Here is an 18,623-nt window from a genome sequence, read left to right as displayed (position 1 = left end):
TTTCATAACATGAAAATATATACAGCCCTGATTCCTAATGTCTGTCAGTTCATCCTATGTGCAATACATGTCCTCATGTGCTTTGAGAGCAATAAAGTAGAGAAATTACTTTATATAACAATATATTTCCTATAGAAACATCTTAAGTTATATAATTTGCTCCACAATTTAAATATTTGTCATCTTGGTCGCTTCTGCACATGTTGACAAGATATTTTTTTTTTTAAATTAACAATAAAAAGCAACATGAATGACTTCAGGAAATCCAGAGCTTGTGTAGTATAGTTGAAAATTGGATAATTGGAGCACATTCTGGGGAACGTGGGACCTGTACAAGCAGGACGGTTTGCACCTGAACCAGAGGGGCACCAATATCCTGGGAGGAAAATTTGCTACGGCTCTTCCGGGGTGGGGGGGGGGGGGGGTTAAACTAATTTGTCAGGGGGCTGGGAAAACGAGCTGTAGTCCAGAAGCCAGTGTTGAGAGTAGTGAGGTACTAAGGAGGGTATCAAGGTCGCAGGAGTGTACCGACAGACAGAAAGGTGGGTTGAAGTGTGTCTACTTTAATGCAAGGAGCATCCGGAATAAGGTAGGTCAACTTGGAGCGTGGATTGGTACTTGGGACTACGATGTTGTGGCCATTACGGAGACATGGTTAGACCAGGGACAGGAATGGTTGTTGGAAGTTCCAGGGTATAGATGTTTCAGTAAGAGTAGGGAAGGTGGTAAAAGAGGTGAAAGAGTTGCATTGTTAATCAAGGATAGTTTAACTGCTGCAGAAAGGCAGTTCGAGAGGGATCTGCCTACTAAGGGAATATGGGCTGAAGTTAGAAATAGGAAATTGCCCTTAGTGTTAGGTGGGGTTACTGGGTTATGGGGATAGGGCGGAGGTGTTGACCTTGGGCAGGGTGCTCTTTCCAAGAGCCGGTGCAGACTCGATGGGTCGAATGGCCTCCTTCTGCACTGTAAATTCTATGATAATCTATGAAAGGAGCGGTCACATTGTTAGGAGTTTTCTATAGGCCCCCAAATAGTAATAGAGATGTGGAGGAAGAAATTGCAAAGCAGATGATGGATAGGTGTGGAGGTCTCAGGGTAGTTGTCATGGGTGACTTTAACTTTCCAAATATTGATTGGAACCTCTATAAGTTGAACAGTTCGGGTGGGATAGTTTTTGTACAGTGTGTGCAGGAGGGTTTCCTGACACAATATGTGGATAGGCCGACAAGTGGTGGGGCCACATTGGATTTGGTACTGGGTAATGAACCGGGCCAAGTGTTAGATTTGTTTGTGGGAGAGCACTTTGGAGATAGTGACCACAATTCGGTGTCTTTCACTATTGCAATGGAGAGGGATAGTGCCATACGGCAGGGCAAGGTTTATAATTGGGGGAGGGGTAATTATGATGCGATTAGGCAAGAATTAGGGAGCATAAGATGGGAACAGAAACTGTCAGAGAAAGGCACAAATGAAAAGTGGAGCTTATTCAAGGAACAAATATTGCGTGTCCTTGATAGGCATGTCCCTGTCAGGCAGGGAGGAAATGGCCGTGTGAGGGAACCATGGTTCACAAAAGATGTTGAATGTAAAAAAGGAAGCGTGTGTAAGGATGAGAAAACAAGGTTCAGTCGGGTCGCTTGAGGGTTACAAGGTAGCAAGGAATGAGCTAAAAAAAAAAGGGTTTAGGAGAGCTAGGAGGGGGCATGAGAAGTCCTTGGCGGGTCGGATCAAGGAAAACCCCAAGGGTTTTTACTCATGTGAGAAATAAAAGAATGACTAAGTGTGTAGATGAAGGTAGAGCAGTTGATATCGTATACATGGATTTCAGTAAGGCATTTGATAAGGTTCCCCATGGTCGGCTCATGAAGAAAGTAAGGAGGTGTGGGATGGAGGGAAATTTGGCCAATTGGATAAGTAACTGGCTATCACATAGAAGACAGGGGGTGGTGGTAGATGGAAAATTTTCAGACTGTGGTGTACCACAGGGATCAGTGCTGGGTCCTCTGCTATTTGTGATTTTTATCTATGACTTGGAGGAGGGGGCTGAAGGGTGAGTCAGTAAATTTGCTGAGTACACCAAGATTGGTGGAGTAGTGGATGTGTTAGAGGGCTGTTGTAAGCTGCAAAGAGACATTGATAGGATGCAGAGCTGGGCCGAAAAATGGCAGATGGAGTTTAACCCTGATAAGTGCGAGGTGATTCATTTTGGTAGGACAAATTTGAATGCGGATTACAGGGTCAACGGCAGGGTTCTGAGGAATGTGGAGGAACAGAGAGATCTTGGGGTTCATGTCCACAGATCTCTGAAGGTTGCCACTCAAGTGGATAGAGCCGTGAAGAAGGCCTATAGTGTGTTAGAGTTTATTAACATGGGGCTTGAGTTTAAGAGCCGTGGGGTTATGCTGCAACTGTACATGACCCTGGTGAGACCACATTTGGAGTAGTGCGTGCAGTTCTGGTCACCTCATTATAGGAAGGATGTAGAAGCATTGGAAAGGGTGCAAATGAGATTTACCAGGATGCTGCCTGGATTGGAGGGTAGGTCTTATGAGGAAAGGTTGAGGGAGCTAGGGTTTTTGTTATTGGAGCGAAGGAGGATGAGAGGCAACTTAATGGAGGTTTATAAGATGATGAAGGGGATAGAGTGGACGTTCAGAGACTATTTCCTTGGGTGGATGTAGCTGTTACAAGGGGGCATAACTATAAGGTTCAGGGTGGGAGATATAGGAGGGATGTCCGCGGTAGGTTCTTTACTCAGAGTGGTTAGAATGTGGAATGGACTGCCTGCTGTGATAGTGGAGTCGGACACTTTAGCAACTTTGAAGTGGTTATTGGATAGGCACATGGAGCACACCAGAATGACAGGGAGTGGGATAGCTTGATCTTGGTTTCGGACAAAGCTCGGCACAACATCGAGGGCCGAAGGGCCTGTTGTGTGCTGTACTGTTCTATGTTCTAAAAGACAGAAACATGGCAGATGTACTTTAATGTAGAGAATCAGGGAATAATGGATTTTAATAGGAAGATTGAGGAAACACGGTATTAACTAAATGGTATAAGTTTAAAAAGTGTGTGCCCTAGAATTGTGTCCAATTCTGAATGCGGAGGAGTTTTACTAGAATACCAGGAATGATGGGCTTCAGTTGTTTGGACAGCGATTGTAAAGGCAGATTTAGTAAAGATGTTCAAATTCATGAAGGGTTTAGGGTGGCATAGTGGTTAGCACTGCTGCCTCGCGGCACTGAGGTTCTGGGTTCGATCCCGGCCCCGGGTCACTGTCCGTGTGGAGTTTGCACATTAAGAACATAAGAACTAGGAGCAGGAGTCGGCCATCTGGCCCCTCGTGCGTGGGTTTCGCCCCCACAACTCAAAGATGCGCAGGCTAGGTGGATTGGCCACGCTAAATTGCCCCTTAATTGGAAAAAATTAATTGGGTACACCAAATTATTTTTTAAAAATAAATAAAATAAATCATATGGGGTTTTGATAAGAGTAAGCGAGGAGAATCTTCCTGCACAGTCAGTAATTGGAAGACACAGATTTATACAAGCATACGAACAAGGCAGTTCAGCCCTCAGGCTCCTACACTATTTAATAAGATCATGGCTGATCTGGCAGTAACCTCAGCTCTCCATCCCGCCTACCCCCTATCATCCCCTTGCTGACTCAATCTATCCACCTCTGCCGTAAAAATATACAAAGCTTCCACCGTCTTCTCAGGAAGACATCTCCAAAGACTCCTGACCCTCAGTGAAATAAGTTCAGCTCATCTAGTTTTCAATGGGTGACCACTTATTTCTAAACAATGTCTGGCAAAATAACGAAAGGTGGATATTTAGTTTGGACTCGACTTTCAAGAGTGGGTCTAAAATCCACAACACACTGACTAAGAAATGACAGACTCCTCCCAAGTCAAAGTTAATGTTCACATTCTCCTACAGCCTGTGTGTGGTATTTAGACAATGAACGTAAACCCAATCATTGTGTTCCCTTTAAAAAAACAAAAGACAATTCCTCGTTTTATAACAGATAAAATGTAATATTTTTGATTAAGGTAGGAGGTTGCCAGGAGCACTTTAGGCCTTTCTGTTCTGAAACAGACCTGCTGAGTAGGTTGACTGGAATAATCTTTCAGGGGAAAAAAATCTCATATCAGCATAATCAAAAGCAAACAATACTGGAATTAACAGTTGTTAAATATACACTGTACGTACAGCGTTATTTTGGAGACCTGGTGTGCTCCACCTTGAACTTAGGGGATTCCATATTTACCATTTACCACATAATGATTAAAGTTAATCCACGTTACTAAGAGCAAAACCAAATAAAGTTAAGGTTCTTCACACAGGCAGAGAAAAAAAAACCACAGCAAATTCCCACTATCTGCTCGTGCATGTTCTAGCCATTGGTTATTGAGCTACGGTGATACAGGTCAGAAAGGAGGTCATCTGTCTGTAACCTCTATACATCAGTGTCCAAAAACCTGACAAATAGACAAAATAAATGACGTATCAGATTGTGCAAAATATGCAAGGATGAAGTTAGAATTGAATTCTTTTTAGGTATAAGTCCCAAGATTACAGACGCGTACTTCAAGGCAATTTGTGTGGAGGTCACAATGGGCTCCCTGGGGGGCATATTCAAGTTTGTCTATACTCAGCAGAAGATGTTGACTGTAAAACAATAGGACACGTTAGCTGGAATGAATGTCTAAATGTATTACACGAGTCAAATAGTTTTAATACTAATTCCACTCACCTCTGTTTGGGAGAGGCGTAAACGGAATGCTCTGAGAAAGCCTCATCAAATTATTCCTCTCAACAGCTGTCAAAAACACAGGTACACACCTCAATCAGTCAGTTCATTGAGACATTTGTCACCAAGTATGTGTAGTTTTTATATTTATTTTGTAATACTGACCCGAATAATAGTAATTTACATCCAGTACAGGCTTGAAAGGAGACCCAATCACTAGAAGGTGGAAGAGGAAAAATAAGATTTAATCCTTTAGAAATAAAATTCAGCGGAACTCCTGTGAGAGAAGAAAAGTTTTCTTTGCGCAAGTACAAGGAACAAGAAGAAAGCAACTCTTCAAAAACATTGCTTAGTTGCAAAAGCAAGAGGCCAGCATATTTTAGTTCAATATTTGGTACGAAACAAGACAGCCTCTTTCTCCACCCCCTCCCTTCCATGGCCCCAGCAGCCAGCCAGCACCCACCCCCCCCCCCCCCCCGCCCAAGAATATTTGGTGCAAAAAGCGGAGAGAAAATATCAGTCTACCACACCTCCCATTTTCTTGTGCCTTCCATGAGATTGATGAGCATGGTAAAAGTGTGGCGCTGAAATAGATGGAGATTAAAAACATTAAAACACACAAATATGGAACTGCCACACTAACTTCCATAAAACAGGGAACCATGGAACACAGAAGGATTAGAAGCCGCCACAAAAACCATTGACCTAATTTTTAATAATGCATTTTATTTTGAATCTTGCATACTATTTGGAGTTTTAATATAGATATTGTAAACACATTTAATAATAATATAATAATCGCTTATTGTCACAAGTAGGCTTCAATGAAGTTACAGTGAAAAGCCCCTAGTCGCCACATTCCGGTGCCTGTTCGGGAATTTAACCCGCGCTGCTGGCCTTGTTCTGCATTACAAGACAGCTGTTTAGCCCACTGTGCTAAACAAGCCCCTGTGTAAATCAACATTTACACGATGATACCAAAATAACCTGCAATTTCTGTGGAGGAATGGAGCAGTAAGTTACTGGTGTTAAATATTTTTGCACTTATGGCTATAAGAGGAAGCTTTGGTCTGGTCTGAGCATGAACGAAGAAATCTTCATAGTTTTCTTGTAAAGTTTTTTAAAAAATCTTTTTTCCAATTAACGGGCACGGCCAATCCATCTACCATGCACATTTTTTGGGTTGTAGGATGAAACCCACGCAAGCTCTACATGGACAGTGACCCAGGGCCGGGATCGAACCCGGGTCCTCAGTGCTGCAGGCAGCAGAGTTTCGTTGTAAAGTTAACTTCTGTAGAAATCTGGTCTTGTATAAATACTTCAGGTGTTGCTTAACATTGGGCAGCAGGGACTTCCGGTTGCGGCGATGCACTGCTAAGCCGCACGTTTCGGGAGCTCCCGTTCAAACGGACTTTTGGGCTCTTTTTGGGAGCCCCAACGGAATTTTTTTTGGACCAAACCCAGTGTGGGATGACGAAGGAAGGAGTCCTCCCGGGTGTGTATGGAAAGGATCGGTGGTAGTGGCCAGATTGCGAAGGATCCTTTGGAGCAGCGGCAGAGAAGAGAAGGAAGAAGCAAGATGGCGGCGGATGGAGCCAGACGACATGGGGCCCGGACCAGCAGGAATTCCTCCGACAGTGTGTGGAGGAATTAAAGGAGGAGGTGCTGGCGCCGATGTTATTGGCAATCGAAGGGCTAAAAGAAACTCAAAAGGCCCAGGCGATAGAGCTCCGTGGGGTGAAGGCGAAGGCATCTGAGAACGAGGATGAGATTCTGGGCCTAGCGGTAAAAATGGAGACTCACGAGGCGCTACATAAGAGGTGTATCGAAAGGCTCGAAGTCCTGGAGAACAGCTCAAGGAGAAAGAACCTCCGGATTCTGGGTCTCCCCGAGGGAGTGGAGGGAGCTGACGTTGGGGCTTATGTGAGCACGATGCTCCATTCGCTAATGGGAGCTGAGGCCCCCTCGGGCCCCCTGGAGGTGGAAGGGGCTCACCGGGTCCTTGAGAGGAGACCAAAGGCTGGAGAACCACCAAGGGCGATAGTGGTGAGATTTCACCACTTCACCGACAGAGAGGCGGTTTTGAGCTGGGCCAAGGTGGTACGGAGTAGCAGGTGGGAGAATGCGGTGATACGAGGGTATCAGGACTGGAGCGCGGAGGTGGCGAGATTTAATCGGGCCAAGGCAGTGCTTCACAAGAAGAAAATAAAGTTTGGGATGCTGCAGCCGGCGCGATTGTGGGTCACGCACCAAGGCAAACATTACTACTTTGAAACGTCGGATGAGGCATGGACCTTCATCCAAGAAGAGAAATTGGACCAGAACTGAGGGACTGATGCTGGGGGGGAGACGACGATGTTGATGTATAGAAATGTAAATTGGGGAATGGGAGGTTCACAGTATTGGGACGATAAGACGGGATTTTTTCTCTTCTTGACGGGGGGACACGGAGAAATGTGGGTGCCGGTGGAAAAAGGGACTTTGGGGGGGGGGGGGGGGGGGGGGAGAGAATTGGGGAGCTGTGCCATGGGGGGCGGAGCCGATCCAGGAAAGCGCGGGTTTTTTCCCGTGCTAGGGAGATGATGGCGGGAAGATAGGCGCAAGGAGGATGAGAGTTCCACACACGGGGCGGTCAAGGAGAGAGCAGGGGAAGCCGGGGTCAGTTGGAGTCAGCTGACTTTCAGAAGCATCATGGGGGGAGTAACCATGCTAGATGGGGATCTAGCTGGGGGGGGGGGGGGTTCAACTGGGTTGCTGCTGCTGGGAGCGAGGGGGAGCTGGTAAGGGAAGAGGTGGTCGGGACGGGTGTGCCCCGCCTGGGGGACGGGTGGGTGCGCGGGAACTGGACGGCAGGGTTGGACGTGAAAAATAGAGGGGTGGGGAAACGGGTGTCGTTCGAGGCTAGGAATATAGTGGTGGACAATGGGGGTAGATATGTGATAGTGAGTGGTAGATTGCAGGGAAAGGAGGTTGTGCTGGTAAATGTATATGCCCCGAACTGGGACGACGCGGGATTTATGAAGCGGATGCTGGGTCGTATCCCGGACCTGGAGGTGGGAAGCCTGGTAATGGGGGGGGGGGGGGGGGGGGGGAATTTCAATACTGTGGTGGATCCAGGGTTAGATCGGTCTAGATCCAGGACCGGAAGAAGGCCGGCAGCGGCCAAGGTGCTCAGGGGGTTCATGGAGCGAGTGGATCCATGGAGATTTGCCAGGCCGTTGGCCAAAGAGTTCTCCTTTTTCTCCCATGTCCATAAGGTATACTCCCGGATAGATTTCTTTGTTTTGAGCAGGGCACTGATTTCGAGGGTGGCAGGAACGGAGTATTCGGCCATAGCCGTTTCAGACCATGCACTGGGTGGATCTGGAACTAGGAGAGGAGAGGGAACAGCGCCCACTCTGGCGACTGGATGTGGGACTATTGGTGGATGAGGGGGTCTGTGGAAGGGTGCGGGGATGTATTGAGAGGTACCTGGAGGCCAATGATGATGGTGAGATCCAGGTTTGGGGGGGGGGGGGGGGGGGGGGTATGGGAAGGGCTGAAGGCGGTGGTTAGGGGAGAGTTGATCTCCATTAGAGAAAAAAAGAGGGCAAAGAAAGGGAGAGATTAGTGGGGGAGATTGAGAGTGTGGATAAAAGATATGCGGAGGCCCCGGACGAAGGACTATATAGAGAGAGGCGAAGACTTCAGACGGAGTTTGACCTGCTGACCACAGGGAAGGCAGAGGCACAGTGGAGGAAGGCACAGGGATGAGATACGAATATGGGGAAAAGGCGAGCCGGCTGCTGGCCCACCAGCTTCGTAAGAGGATAGCGGCAAGGGAAATAGGGGGAATTAGGGATGAAACGGGAACTACGGAGCGGAGAGCAGGGAAGGTAAATGAGGTGTTTAAGACCTTTTATGAGAGGCTATATAGGTCCCAACCCCCGGAGGGAAAAGAGGGGATGCAACAGTTTCTGGACCAACTAAGGTTCCCGAGGGTGGAGGAGCAGGAGGTGGCAGGTCTGGGGGCCCCAATTGGGGTGGATGAGGTGATTAAAGGACTGGGGAACATGCAGGCAGGGAAGGCCCCGGGACCAGACGGGTTCCCGGTGGAATTTTACAGGAAATATGTGGACTTGTTGGCCCCGCTGCTGGCGAGAACCTTTAACGAGGCCAGAGAAGGGGGGACTCTACCCCCGACAATGCCGGAGGCGACGATATCACTAATCCTGAAGCGGGATAAAGATCCGCTGCAATGCGGGTCATATAGGCCTATCTCGCTCCTGAATGTAGACGCCAAGTTGCTGGCAAAAGTGCTGGCGACGAGGATCGAAGATTGTGTCCCGGGGGTGGTGCATGAAGACCAGACAGGGTTTGTAAAGGGGAGACAACTGAATGTCAACGTGGGACAGCTGTTGGGGGTGATAATGATGCCCCCAGCGGAGGGGGAGGCAGAGACAGTGGTAGCGATGGATGCAGAGAGGGCATTCGATAGGGTAGAGTGGGAGTATTTATGGGAGGAGTTGAGGAGGTTTGGGTTCGGGGAGGGGTTTGTCAGTTGGGTCAAACTCCTCTATGGGGCCCCAGTGGCAAGTGTAGTCACAAATCGGCAGAGATCGGAGTATTTTCGGTTACATAGGGGAACAAGGCAGGGGTGCCCCCTGTCCCCATTACTGTTCGCGCTGGCAATTGAACCACTGGCCATAGCGCTGAGAGACTCTAGGAAATGGAGGGGGGTGGTTAGAGGGGGAGAGGAACACCGAGTGTCACTCTACGCAGATGACCTACTGCTATATGTGGCGGATCCTGTAGAGGGGATGACAGAGGTTATGCAGATATTGAGGGAGTTTGGAGATTTTTCGGGATATAGGCTTAATATGGGGAAGAGTGAGCTTTTCGTAGTACATCCCGGGGATCAGGGAAGAGGGATAGACACCCTGCCGTTAAGGAGAGTGGAAAGGAGCTTCCGATATTTGGGGATTCAGGTCGGCAAGAGCTGGGGAACTCTACACAAACTCAATCTGACGTGGCTGCTGGAGCAGATGGAGGAGGATTTCAAGAGGTGGGATATGCTGCCGCTCTCACTGGCGGGCAGAGTGCAGGCGGTCAAGATGATGGTCCTCCCAAGGTTTCTTTTTGTGTTTCAATGTCTCCCCATTTTGATCACTAAGGCCTTTTTGAAGAAAATAGATAAGAGTGTTATGAGTTTCGTGTGGGCAGGGAAGACCCCGAGGGTAAGGAGGGGTTCCTGCAGCGCAGCAGGGACAGAGGGGGACTGGCGTTGCCGAATCTGGACGACTACTACTGGGCCGCCAATGTGGCGATGGTTTGTAAGTGGATGAGGGAGGGAGAGGGGGCGGCGTGGAAGAGGCTGGAGATGGCGTCCTGTAAAGGAACGAGCCTCAAGGCGCTGGTGACGGCGCCGCTACCGCTTTCCCCGAAAAGGTATACCACGAACCCAGTGGTGGCGGCAACCTTAAGGATCTGGGGGAAATGGAGGCGACACAGGGGGGTGACGGGTGCCTTGGTATGATCCCCGATCAGGAACAACCATAGGTTTGTCCCAGGAAGGATGGACGGAGGGTTCCAGAGCTGGCATCGGGCAGGAATTAGGAGATTGAGAGACTTGTTTGTTGATGGGGAGTTTGTGAGCCTGGGAGCGCTGGAGGAAAAGTATGATTTGCCCCCGGGGAATATCTTCAGATATATGCAAGTGAGGGCGTTCACGAGGCAACAGGTGAGGGAATTTCCGCTGCTCCCAACACAGGGGATCCAGGATAGAGTGATTTCAGGGGTATGGGTCGGGGAGGGCAAAGTGTCCGAAATATACCGGGAGATGAGGGACGAGGGGAGGCGCTGGTAGAGGAGCTGAAAGGAAAATGGGAAGAGCTGGGGGAGGGGATTGAGGAGGGGCTGTGAGCTGATGCCCTAAGTATGGTAAATTCCTCTTTCTCGTGTGCCAGGCTTAGCCTGATACAATTCAAGGTTCTACACAGAGCACACATGACGGGGGCAAGACTGAGCAGGTTCTTCGGAGTGGAGGACAGGTGCGGGAGGTGCTTGGGAAGCCCGGCGAACCACACACATGTTCTGGTCGTGTCCGGCACTGGATGAGTACTGGAGGGGAGTGGCAAGGGTGATTTCAAAGGTGGTGAAGGTCCGGGTCAAGCCAGGCTGGGGGTTAGCTATATTTCGGGTAGCGGAAGAGCCGGGAGTGCAGGAGGCGAAAGAGGCCGATATTCTGGCCTTTGCGTCCCTGGTAGCCCGGCGAAGGATCTTACTCATGTGGAAGGAAGCGAAACCCCCCGGCGTGGAGGCCTGGATAAACGATATGGCGGGGTTCATAAAACTGGAACGGATGAAGTTTGCGTTGAGAGGATCGGTTCAGGGGTTCTCCAGGCGGTGGCAACCGTTCCTTGACTATCTCGCGGAACGTTAAGGGAAAATAGATCGTCAGCAGCAGCAGCCCAGAGGGGGGGAGCACTATTTCTTGTTACTTTGCTAGTTCACTATTTTATTTAAATAATGTTACTTATTAGTTATTGTGTTATCTCTTATGTTGATTTGTAAAGTGGAAAAATTGTGTTTGAAAACTTTAATAAAATATATTTTTAAAAAAACATTGGGCAGCATGGTAGCATAGTGATTAGCACTGTGGCTTCACAGCACCAGGGTCCCAGGTTCGATTCCCCGCTGGGTCACTGTCTGTGCGGAGTTTGCATGTTCTCCCCGTGTCTACGTGGGTTTCCTCCGGGTGCGCCGGTTTCCTCCCACAGTCCAAAGACATGCAGGTTAGGTGGATTGGCCGTGATAAATTGCCCTTTTTGTCCAAAAAGGTTAGGAGGGGTTATTGGGTTATGGAGATAGGGTGGAAGTGAGGGCTTAAGTGGATCGGTGCACTCGATGCCCCGAAAGGCATTCTTCTGCGCTATATGTTCTATGTTTAACATTTAAGGCAGACTTTTGGCACACTATGCACATAATGAGGGCAGAATAATTATTTTCCCAAACAACCGAGATATGCAGAATGATCTGCTTGAAATGGGTTGTTGATGTTTTGACTGTATCAGACAAGTCAGTTATGCAGAGAGCTCCAATATTAAAACAAAGTTAATGAAAGAATCAGATTAAAGTATTTGTAAAGGACATGTTCCAAAATTCACTTCAAAAGAGAAGGAATGCAATTATGCCCTTAAAGCAAGGCACATTCGCTGTAGAAAGGGCAGAAAACAGATTGTAAGGTGCTTAGTTGTAAAAGGCTTATTGGAATTAAGTCTTAGAGGTTTATGCCAGATTCTGAATATTAACATAATACACTGTTTCCCTTGTATAAATCAACTTGAGTTCTCAGCATCAACCAATTTAGTATTCATTAGAATGTGGTGCACGAGAATGGAGTAGCTCGGACATTAAAGCAAGGTTGACGAGTCACATCAAAGTATAAAAATCAAACAGGAGAAAGTCAGAAGTCAAGACTCAGCCTTGTAACAAAGTTTTATGATTGATCATACATTCTTAAAATGCAACATTTTTTGGAAAGTAAGTGACATTACTTGCATTTCAGTTTGGATTTAAGACTTACCATTTAAGGCATCTTCACCAGCTGCCCTGAAATAGAAAAATAAATAGTTAATTTCGGTCAAAAAGATTTAAACCAATTTAATTTTCATTGATTCTGTAAACATGTGAAAACATGTTATCTATTATCCCTGTGTCACACTCATATTGAAGTTTCAATAATTTCTAGAGCACATTTGATCCTCCACATTAATTTGAGTTACACATTAGATACTATTCACTATAGTGAATAATGCCACTGAACAGATTAGTCCTTGGAGGCTGCAACAACTGACATTCCTCTTTACATGAAAAGCATGTCCTATTCTAGCATGTCCTATTTGAGGGAAACGTTCTGTTATTGCAGCAACTAAACATTGGTGCAGAAGCATTGCTCTGTCTGAACACTCCTTTTGAACAGATGTTCTACCAATTAAACCATAGCTTTGATCTGTTAATGTTTTTAAATTTCAGTTCTCAAAGCATGATCAGAGAAAAAGTATAACTAATTATTTTGTTAAAAATATTGCATATCTGAGGTAGATAAATGTCTCATCTTTAAACTTCCGAGTGTTGTTTGCTTGCCAGAATAGGATGGCCCACATTAACTAGGTTATTTAACTAAATCATGTAACATGTCACAAATTGGAAAACCCAAATTATCAGTGATATTGACATTGCAGGTATCAGGGCAGGAAGAGGATTGTACTTAAAGGTCAGTAGGATCATAGCCAGTACATGTGGGTGCATTCAAACAGTAGTAAGTTAATATTGTTGGTTGAAACTGGAAAAGAGAAACCCGGTCAATTATTTACACTGGTGTTTCATGCAAACAGCTTAATGCAATTCACGGGCACAGCTACATGCATACGAAAATATTAATTAGTAAGCCACTCAGCCCCTCCAGCCCATTCCTCCATTTAACAGGATCATGGCTTGGAGGGCCGAACGGCCTGTTCCTGTGCTGTACTTTATTCATGATTGTAACCTCAACTCCACAGTCCTGCCGATCACCAATAACCTTTCACCCCCTTGCTCATCAAGATTCGACTGAGCACTGCTTTAAAAATATTCAAAGATTCAGCTTCCACTGCCTTTTGCGGGATAGTTCCAAAGCCCTACCACCCCCAGAGCAAACATTTCTCCTCAGCTGTTTAAGTAGGTGACCACTCAATTTTAAACAGCATCCCCTAGTTCCAGCTTCTCCCACAAGGGGTAACCTCCTCTCCACATCCACCCTGTCAATACCCCTCAGGATCGGAAAAGGTTTTGATCAAGTCGCCTCTTACTCTTCAACTCTTACTGTCTGACCTTTCTTATTAAAACAACCCACCTATTCCAAGTATTAGTCAGTACCTGTGCTGAACTGCTTCCAATGCATTTTCATCCTTAAATAAGGAGACCAATACTCCAGATGTGGTCTCACCAATGCCTTGTATGTTTGAAACATAATTTATCTACTTTTGGATTTAATTCGCCTCACAATAATAACGTTCCAGCTTGCCTAATTACTTTCTGTATCTACTTATTAGCCTTTTATGATTCATGCATAAGGACAGCCAGAACCGTCTGCAGCGGCAAGCTTTGTAATCTCTCACCGTTTAGATAAGTTTCCTTTTTATGCTTCTTGCCAAAATGGTGAATTTCACATTTGCCCACATTGTACTCTATTTGCCAGATCATTTCTCACTCACCTAACCCGTCCATACCCCTTGGTAGCCTTATGTCCTCTTCACGACTTACTTTTCCACCTTTGTCATCAACAAATTTAGCAACCATATCTTCTGTCCCTTCATCCAAGTCATTATTTGTAAATAGTTGAGGCCCCAGCTCTGATCCCTCTGGCACATCACTCATTACTTCTTGCCAACCAATAAAGACACAATTATAAAGCAAATGACTGCAGATGCTGGAATCTGAAACAAAAACAGAAAATACTAGACAATCTCAGCAGATCTGACAGCATCTGTGGAGAGAGAAGGGAGCGAACTCTGAAGACGCAATTATGCATACTCTGTTTCTGGTTAGCTAGCCAATCTTCTGTCCATGCCAATACATTACCACCTACACCATGAGTTTTCATTTTCCGCAATAACCTTTGATGTGACATCTTATCAAATGCCTTCTGGAAATCTAAGTGTAGTACATCCACCGGCTCCCCTTTATCCACAGCAAGTGTTACTTCTTCAACGAACTCCCAATAAATTGGCCAAACATGTTTTCCCTTTCACAAAACCTTGCTGTCTCTGCCTGATTACCATGAATGTTTCTAAGTGCCCTGCTATAACATCTTTAATAATAACTTCTAATATTTTCCCAATGACAGATGTCAAGTTAACTGACCAGTGGTTTCCCTCCTTTTGAATAAATAAGTTACATTCGCTTTATACCACTCTAAAGGAGCCTTCCCTGAATCTAGAGGATTATGGAGAACAAAAAGCAACGCATCAACTACCTCACTAGAAACATCTTCTAAGACTCGAGAATGAAATTCATCGGGACCCGGAGACTTGTCAGCCACAGCTCCAACATTTGTTCAGTGTCACTTCCCTGATGACTAATTTTCTGCAGCACCTCCCTCCCTTCCATTTCCTGGTTTACAGCTATTTTAGGAATGTTATTTGCATCCTCTATAGTGAAGACCGATGCAAAATACTGTTCAATTAATTTGTCATCTCCTCATCTTCCTTTATTAATTCTCCAGGCTCATTTTCTGTCAGGCCAACGCTGACTTTATTAACTTTTCGTTATTAATATCGACAGAAACTCTGGGTGCGATTTAACGCAGTGTTTCTCAAACATTTTTTTCCGTGGACCCATTTTTACCAACCGGCCCACCTTCGCGACCCACGCGGGCCCACCTTCGCGACCCACGCGGGCCCACCTTCGCGACCCACGCGGGCCCACCTTCGCGACCCACGCGGGCCCACCTTCGCGACCCACGCCGGCCGATCTGCGTGACCTACCATTTTCTCTTATCTTGTTGTTGAGAAAAATGGAGAAAATGGTTTTGGATTCTTTTGGTCCCCCCGAACTTGAAAAAAAAAAAAAGGCTGCGACCATATAAAAAAAAATGCGGCCGCACGGCGCATGCGTGCCCGATCACCGGTGCACATGCACACCGATGATCGACACGCATGCGCAGTGCGGCCGCATTTTTAAAAATCTGTTCCTGGCCATTTTGAAGGCTGCTCGCAGCCGGCCTTATTAAAGGCCGGCTGCTGCATGCGGATATACACGATCGGGAGCGCCGCGACGGACGGCTGTGACCCCTCTGTACAGGCTTGGAGGGCCGAAGGGCCTGTTCCTGTGCTGTTCTTTGTTATTATTACAAAAGGGTCCAGAGGGGCAATTTTTTCCACAGAGGGTGGTGAGTGTCTGAAACGAGCCGTCAAAGGCAGTGGTAGAGGCGGGTACAGTTTTGTCTTTTAAAAAGCATTTAGACAGTTATATGGGAAAGCTGGGTATGGCGAATCATGGGGCAAATGAGGGCAATTGGGACTAGCTTAGTGGTAAAAACTGGGTGGCATGGACAGGTTGGGCCGAAGGGCCTGATTTCGTGTTATAAACTTCTTTGACTCCATGAAACTTTTAGTAATTCTTTGTGGTGTTTTATGTTCTGTCCAACCTTCTGACCTGCCGCCCACCTTTGCACAATATGCTTTTTCTGGACATTTGATATGATCTTTAACTTTTTTAGTTAACTGCAGATGGTGGGTCCCCCCCTTCAAATTTTTCTTGTTGGAATGTATCCATTCGGAGTATTTTGAAATATTCCCTTAAATGTCTGTCACTGCATCGCTATTGATTTATCCCTTAACCAAACTGACCATTTCATTTTCATCAACTCTACTTTCAAGACCTCATAACTGCCCTTACTTAAGCATAAGAGTCTTAGGCCCACTCTTCTCTCCCTCAAATTAAATGTAATGTTCAATCATATCATGATTGTTACTACCTAGGGGTATTTGTTGAAATCATTGTTATTCCATCCACTTACATTTGACAACTGGTTGCGATCTGCTTGTCTTCAAGCCGGTCCTATAAAGAGAGAAGTATTTTCATAATATGTTCAATATACTGGTACTGTACACAGCACAATGTTCAAGAACCTTGTTCTCATGTATATGACTGATCCAGTGTAAAGGTTATGTCATAGTACAACATGTAAGTTAGGAAATCTGACTCTGGAGGTAACGGCCAGGATGTTGGACCCGAGCATATGCCTCTCCCTTTTATTCTTTTCCTGTCCACTTTCCCTCTCTCTCTATTTGCTTAAAAGCTGTTAAATTCACAAATATTTCAGGGTGGATTTCATTGGAACTCAACTGAATGGTCTCTCTCTCTCCCCACTAATGCTGCCTGACCTGCTGACTACATTCAGCATCTTGGTTTTTAATCCATTTCAGGACTTTTTGTTGAAACTGAACTAACACTCAAGAATGGAGTGTTTAGTGCGTGTTTGCTTCATTGGATCAGATGTAATTTTTGTAAGGTTTTGGTAATCAATAGCAAATAGCAACTTTCAGAGTATTGAATATATTATGGTTCATAGAATCCCTACAGTACAGGAGGCTGCCATTTGGTCCAGCAAGTCTGAACCTACCCTCCGAATGAGCACCCCAACTCGGCCCAATCCCCTGCACTATCCTCGTAACCCCACCTAACATTTGGACACTAAGGGCAATTTATCATGGCCAAGTCACCTAACCTGCACATCTTTGGACTGTGGGAGGAAACCGGAGCACCCGGAGGAAACCCACACAGACACGGAGAGAACGTGCAAACTCCACACAAATAGATACCTACAGTTGGAATTGAACCAAGGTCCCTGGCACTGTGAGGCAGCAGTGCTAACCACTGTGCTACCAAACAATTATTCTTCCCAGTTTTCTTGAGCATACCGCACATATTTATATATAGAAGTTGAACTCTCATGTAAATGGAGGCATCTTTAAAGGAGTTCATATTTTCACAATAGTCACACTATAGAAAAACAGGAATTTATACAACACCTCATGTTTTCATTAATGTTCCACAGTCAAATTGCAACCAAACCCAGTTTTAGAATGAGACCCCAAGTTGAAAGTTGTGGGTCAGCGGGGGCGTGATGGTACGGTCACTGGACAAGTAATCCAAAGACTCAGGGTAATGCTCCAGGGACCGGAGCTCAAATCTAATACAAATCCTGAATTAAGAATCTAATGATGACCACAAAACTATTGTTGATCAAAGATACCCATCGGGTTCAGTGTAATTTAAGCTGCCATCCAAGTAATCTCTCAGTTGAAGGGCAGTTAGTCCAAAAAATGAATAAAAAATAAATGAAGCAAAATACAAGTCTAAAAATCTCCATGTTCTCCCAATGAGGAGGACAGGAAATATGGGAAAGTTCAAAAATACTCAAATAACTAGTTGTCTGTACAGGACTGCTGAAAAAACGAGACATGCTGTCCAAGATTTGCATCTTGCTACTCATCAGTAAAGGAAACTTATGCTACCGATTGGTTGGCAAGTAGACACTGACTGGCATGGCGTTGTCATGGAAATTGCAGCAGGTAATTAGTTAACTACCAAACTTTTGCACAAATTTAAACCAGGCCATGGTGTCAAGACGAAGAAATTTGGTCCCTAGGAAGGAATTGGTCGGGAGAAAGTGTTGAATAGACCGTCAGCACTGAATGTTGAGAAGGCAACAGGGCTGGATAAAATGCATCCAAGGATATTGAAGGAAGTGAAAATGGAAATGGCAGGGGCGCTGACCATAACCTTCCCGTCTCTCCTCCCCCCCCCCCCTTCCCCCCCGACTCCAGGGAGGTGCCAGAGGACTGGAGAATAACAAATGCTACGCAGTTGTTCAAAAAAGGATGTAAGGATAGCCCCAGCAATTACAGGCCTGTTAGTTTAATATCAGTGGTAGGCAAGCTTCTAGAAATAATTATTCAGGATAGAATTATCCTGAATAATTAGAACGGGCAGCACGGTAGCATTGTGGATAGCACAGTTGCTTCACAGCTCCAGGGTCCCAGGTTCGATTCCCCGCTGGGTCACTGTCTGTGCGGAGTCTGCACGTCCTCCCCGTGTGTGCGTGGGTTTCCTCCGGGTGCTCCGGTTTCCTCCCACAGTCCAAAGATGTGCAGGTTAGGTGGATTGGCCGTGATAAATTGTCCTTAGTGTTCAAAATTGCCCTTAGTGTTGGGTGGGGTTACTGGTTAATGGGGATAGGGTGGACATGTGGGCTTGGGTAGGGTGCTCTTTCCAAGAGCCGGTGCAGACTTGATGGGCCGAATGGCCTCCTTCTGCACTGTAAATTCTATGTATCTAATTAG

The 18,623-nt window shown here is 46.1% G+C and overlaps 1 protein-coding gene across 3 annotated transcripts in view; it reads right to left on the bottom strand.

Annotated features, from left to right (window-relative positions):
* The window catches only part of trpm7 (transient receptor potential cation channel, subfamily M, member 7), a 207,375-nt gene that overhangs the window by 46,797 nt on the left and 141,955 nt on the right, over nt 1-18,623 (bottom strand). For 2 of the 3 annotated variants that reach the window (XM_072470267.1, XM_072470268.1), the window contains 5 exons: nt 16,295-16,335; nt 12,320-12,345; nt 5,286-5,339; nt 4,921-4,971; nt 4,759-4,824 (listed from right to left, as the gene is read on the bottom strand). In XM_072470267.1, coding sequence (XP_072326368.1) covers nt 4,759-4,824; nt 4,921-4,971; nt 5,286-5,339; nt 12,320-12,345; nt 16,295-16,335 — 238 coding nt within the window. Of the gene's footprint in view, nt 1-4,758; nt 4,825-4,920; nt 4,972-5,285; nt 5,340-12,319; nt 12,346-14,037; nt 14,211-16,294; nt 16,336-18,623 lie in introns of those variants that run through there. The other variant, XR_011933842.1, reaches the window with a different exon arrangement.

This window comes from Scyliorhinus torazame, chromosome 12, assembly GCF_047496885.1.
Source record: "Scyliorhinus torazame isolate Kashiwa2021f chromosome 12, sScyTor2.1, whole genome shotgun sequence".
Lineage (NCBI taxonomy): Eukaryota > Metazoa > Chordata > Chondrichthyes > Carcharhiniformes > Scyliorhinidae > Scyliorhinus > Scyliorhinus torazame.
The sequence above is the reverse complement of the archived record's forward strand: the minus strand, read 5'-3'. Positions and strand labels throughout refer to the sequence as shown.